This window comes from Morone saxatilis, unplaced genomic scaffold, assembly GCF_004916995.1.
Source record: "Morone saxatilis isolate NCDOM2014 unplaced genomic scaffold, NCSU_SB_2.0 Contig24, whole genome shotgun sequence".
NCBI lineage: Eukaryota > Metazoa > Chordata > Actinopteri > Moronidae > Morone > Morone saxatilis.
Genome location: NW_023339807.1, coordinates 21,789,924 through 21,794,878, shown reverse-complemented (window position 1 = coordinate 21,794,878; position 4,955 = coordinate 21,789,924). Strand labels below are relative to the sequence as shown.

Genomic DNA, 4,955 nt, shown 5'->3' with positions numbered 1-4,955 from the left:
GTGTCAAGTGATTGCCTCAAATGGTTTAAGTTCAGTCAGCCAACTCACGTTTGGAATGTTTATTAAACAGTATAGCATATTTAGATTTTGGCGTCTAGGCTCCGACCTCAAATACCTTAACCCCTAGCCAGAGCCTACAGGTGCATGCTGGGGTGGTGGTGGGGCTTACAGAGCAGCAGGCAGCAATACGGATGCAGGGCAACAGCGACATAGTTTAAGATTACAATAATATTATGTGTGGTATTATTTTTTTGTTCATGATAATGAAGATATGAATGTAAACTTACAGCAATCAGCAGCTGTTCAAAGTCTTTTCCTTAAAACTGCAGGTTATAAAGCATGTCTGGTTTAAGGGTAATAAATAGTATTTGTACGGACCCAAAAGTAATCTATTGTAAATAGTGTACAAAGACAATTTAAAATGATTATGTTACAGAAAGATCTATATCATTTTATAGATTTCTTTCTGTGAAGTAGCGTGGGAACATGTGAGTTGTTGTCTTCACCACTACTCTAGACAGTCAGTGGTTTGATTGAAAGACCCGTAGCAGCAGCAACTGTATTGTGTGTTTAATTAGGTTATCCTGGAGCAAAGTTTTCATGTTTTTGCACTGATTAACTACTGTAATAAACCAGATTCTTCAAAGCTCACTTTCAGTACATGGGGGGGGGGGCTTTCTCTCTTCTATATTTTCATTATTATTATAAATTAAAATGTAGTTTATATTTGGTTTTACCATGCCCTGGCAGGAAATAAATTCCAGTCTCTCATTGATCAATGTTCAGAGTTTAAGCTTTTGTGGTTCATGGTTTCTTTAATGACTTCAGTGTCTACAATATCGACAAATCTGCATTACAAGTCTTCAAAAATTAGACAGGACTAAATATTTATAGCACATTTTAATCATTATTACAAATGCATTTGGCCAGTATCAAAAGTGCTGTGTTAACATTTTGAAAACAGATAATGTCTTGTTTACTGTGTTAACATAGAATTCTACAATCCAATACAAAAATTGGAATTCTAATATATAACTTTATATATAATACATATGACATACAGTATGAACTGAAATTCAGAAACTTTGGGTAACATGATGGTAGTGTCCTGGGGCTCTTGAGTTCTGGATCTGGTAGAGAACATATATTTGTTGAGAGATGTTGGATGGATACAAGTTCTATTCATCATCTGTTATCTTCTGTATTGTTGTTTTAATACATGCAAAGTGACCATAAGCAACTTACCCATTAAGCACTCCACTCAAACTCTGAAATGCGGGTGATAAGGGTCAGGACTTTCGGGTTCACTGCATTGCTCTTCTTCTTTTCCTGGCGCTCTACTTTGGAGCCCCGGTCGGGATTGATCTTGAAGATGCACCTGTAGGTAAAGGAGTGTTACAAAATACAGACAATGTAAGATATCCACATCAACTCAGAATAACACTTATAACACTCTTATCAATCTCAAATAAAAGATACACAAGGGATGCCAGTGGAGACAGGTAAGAGCTTCAAAGAGAAGCATCTGACCTGTTGTAGAGCTACAACTGCCAAGTTAACTACATAGATAAATAAACCTATGCTAAATCTAGCAAGTTCCAGTTTTATTCCAACCAAAAATATCCCCAATCAGAAGATAATTCATGTAAATTTACCTTTGGAGAAACTCCATTGTGGCCCCGAGCTCCGTTGGGTAGTGAATGTTGAAGATGTAGTAACAGATGAACATGCCGACCAATGCATCAGTGAAGCTTGCCAAGTTTTCTATTATCACTTCCTGGTCCACTGCCACCATGAAAGCTGCTGCAGACATTGGACTCGCTCCTATTAAAAAAAATGTATATACACAGTGTATAAGGTTATAAATACAGAGTCTTACAGGCAAATCCATAAGTTTAAATGCCCATATTTGCATGTAGGGCACACATATTCCATTGCCTCTCACTTACCACAAACAACAATGCATGGTGTGGGTGGTAGGTGCTCGATCTGATCTGTGATGCAAGTTTTGTCGACCATGTGGAACATTCTTGCACGATCCTCCTTGAAGTATGAAAGCAGCATCAACACCGCTCCACAGGGTCCACCACCAGCTTGGATTTCTCTCTGTCTTGCAGCTCCTCTTGACTTCTCCAATGGAAGAGACTGAAAATAGTCAAGAACCCGGGCAAATTTGGTGGCCATGGCCTCCTCAAATCCCTCATCGATGTAGATACCAGTTAAAAGCTTGAAGTGTGCTTTCATGCCGACAAGTGAGAATAGGTAGGGCCATTCTTCCTTAAGCGCCTGTGTGTCCTTACCAGACCCTATGTCATATCTCTGAGATGTGAAGGTGTCTGAGATGAATTGTTCTATTTTTTGTGCATTCCTCTCGTTTTCCAGGAACATTTTTTGCATGTCTTTTTTCTTCTTCATCTGTGCTTCCACATTTACAGGCCCAGATTCCCACTGAATACATCCATAGGAGTCTTTGCGTTGCTTCTTGTTTTCTGGAACAGGGCTGCCGTTATCTGGAGTGCTCTTCTGCTTGCCCCGCGTCACGTTTCGCCTGCAGTTATCAACTCTGCACTGAAGTTGCTTTGTTAAAGAGTCATGGCCACTTCCAACGACTTCATCTTCTATTATGTCTTTGAAAGACTTTGGATATGCAAGGACCATCTTCCGTGCAACTTCACTTAGGTGCTTCTTTGCTGGTTTTTTGCAAATGGAAAGGATTTCACCTACAATTATGCGAATCATTTCCCTCCTTTCCCTGGCAGTTGGCCGCTCCTGATAGTCCAGTTTCTTCCTCAAAACAGCTGGCAGCATGTTCCAAGGGACTTGGAAATTGTAGTGCCAGTCATTGCCCAGTTGTCTAGTAGAATTAAAGCACTCACTATCATATAGAGAGGAGATGAGGACTCCAGGTGAGCATCGAGAAGTAGAGGGTATACTTGGACTTGTAGTGACCCAGGGTGTTTCCGAAGGAGTTTGGGATGAGCTTAGGATATCCTCCTCCATGTTTGAGTGGCTTGGAGCTGCATCGCGCTGAGCTGAGAAGAAACCTAAAAAGCACAGAGACACATTCACTTTAAAAGATCAATGTTGTCCTTTAACAGGGTTTAATGATTCCACAAAAATATATTTTTCAATGCACACAAAAATATTGTATTACTGTTGTATATACATGTCAAACAAATCCACATGTAAAATTTCTGATGCACACAAATATTTCTTGTTTTAAATAAATTCACAAATTGTTAAGTTACTTATGTGGCATTTAACGCCATAGTTAGCTATATAATGCTAATAGACAGCATAGGATCATTAGCTAGCTACCAAAATGTATTAATTATTCCCAAAAAGAGTTATGTTGAGGTTCGGGGAGCTGTTTGATCGTGATCTCGTTAATGCTGCACACACGTAAAGCTATGTGATCATATCAAATCCTAATCTTGAATCTGTGCTCATGTGATTGGCTATGAGGGAAGGAGACATCTGGTAGGTTACAGATAATTTCCTTTTGAAAAAAAAATGTATTTGTGAATCGAGCCACAGCAGGGGAGCCTCAGAACACCCACACACAATACAATGTTTACACAAGACGAGCAGTTTGTAAATGCAGGTTCAACAGTCTGTACATAAATGTAACTACATACAGATATGTTTATGATGAAAAACAAATACTTTTAAATACATATATTTGTGGATCTTTTATTGAAAATTAGATTTATTTGTGTATACATCAGAAATGTTTGTGATCCCTTTTCTAAATGTCATTTATACAAATTATGAAATACGTTTGTGAATGGTTAATATCGAGACCCATCTGATTCCATATGAGACTTTTTTCCTTTCGGTTGTTGAATACCTGTACTTTCCTTAGGCACTGTGTTATTGTATTCATTTTCAAGGGACATTACTTAATTAGACTTCTGTGAAAAGACGTTAATGTTTAAAATAGGTGGAGTTTCCCTTTAACAAATTCAACAGAATCTAATGGGTCAAAGGTATACATACAGCTCAGTTACTGTTTGGTTTCATTTACTTTTTCACCTCAATCAGCCACTTTTGGTTTCCATCAGCATGCTTTTGGCAGAGTTCTGGTTGGATCTTTGACATCTCCTCTTGACAGAATTGGAGTTGGAGAGTTTGTTTGCATCAACTCATCTTTTCAGCAGGACTGAGGTCAGGACTTTGGGAAGGTCACACCAAAAGTTTAATTTTAGCTCTATTTAGCCAAAACTAAATCTCTTGATGTGTGTTTAGGGTCATTGTGTCGTTGGAACGGACAATTTCCAAGTTCTGAAGAGTTCTGAGGTAGTCATACTTCTTCGTTAGTCTGTGCACTTTCTGCAGAGCACCAGTCCACTGGCAGCAAAACAGCCCTAAAGCGTAGTACGACCTCCGCCATGCTTGACAGTAGGAGCAGTGTTCTTATGGTTGAATGCCTCAGCTTAACATCTCCAAACCTACTTCTTGCCATTAAGTATGTTTCCAACCACCTGTTTTAGGTGTATTTGAGTGGTAACGCCAATAAATTTGAAAATACCTTGAAATATTGCAAAGTTAATGTATTGATAAAAGCAAATTGTGACTGTGCAGTAGAAACAGACTGAAGTATTAGACCCTAATGTCCCCTGAAGAGACTAAAAATGTTGGCAGACTGTGTGGACCAATGTGGAGGCTGTAACATTTCTCAAATCAGTGACAGGAGAGTTTTCTTGTTTGTGCATATTTTGTACAGTAATGTTCTTTGTTGGTTTAGAGTCATGACAATAGCTCTGCGCACAAAAGTAAGATCCTTAAAGAAATTGTTTTCGAGTTTGTTGTGGAAGAACTTGACTGGCCTTCCAACAACATTCCAACAACATTCCAACAACACCTTTGGCCTAATCACTCAACATCAGTGCAACTTCACTGAAGCTCTTGTGGGGTTGGGTCTTCGGGATAATATTTGACTGTCCACATACTTT

The 4,955-nt window shown here is 38.8% G+C and overlaps 1 protein-coding gene across 1 annotated transcript; it reads right to left on the bottom strand.

The window, feature by feature from the left end:
• Window positions 1-881: 881 nt before the first annotated feature.
• Window positions 882-3,095, bottom strand: LOC118336147. The gene is made up of 4 exons (XM_035672735.1): window positions 1,950-3,095; window positions 1,656-1,824; window positions 1,246-1,378; window positions 882-1,130 (listed from the first exon to the last, which is right to left on the bottom strand). The coding sequence occupies exons 1-3, from the start codon at window positions 2,998-3,000 to the stop codon at window positions 1,249-1,251; spliced, it is 1,350 nt and encodes a 449-aa protein (XP_035528628.1). The 5' UTR covers window positions 3,001-3,095; the 3' UTR covers window positions 882-1,130; window positions 1,246-1,248.
• Window positions 3,096-4,955: the final 1,860 nt, after the last annotated feature.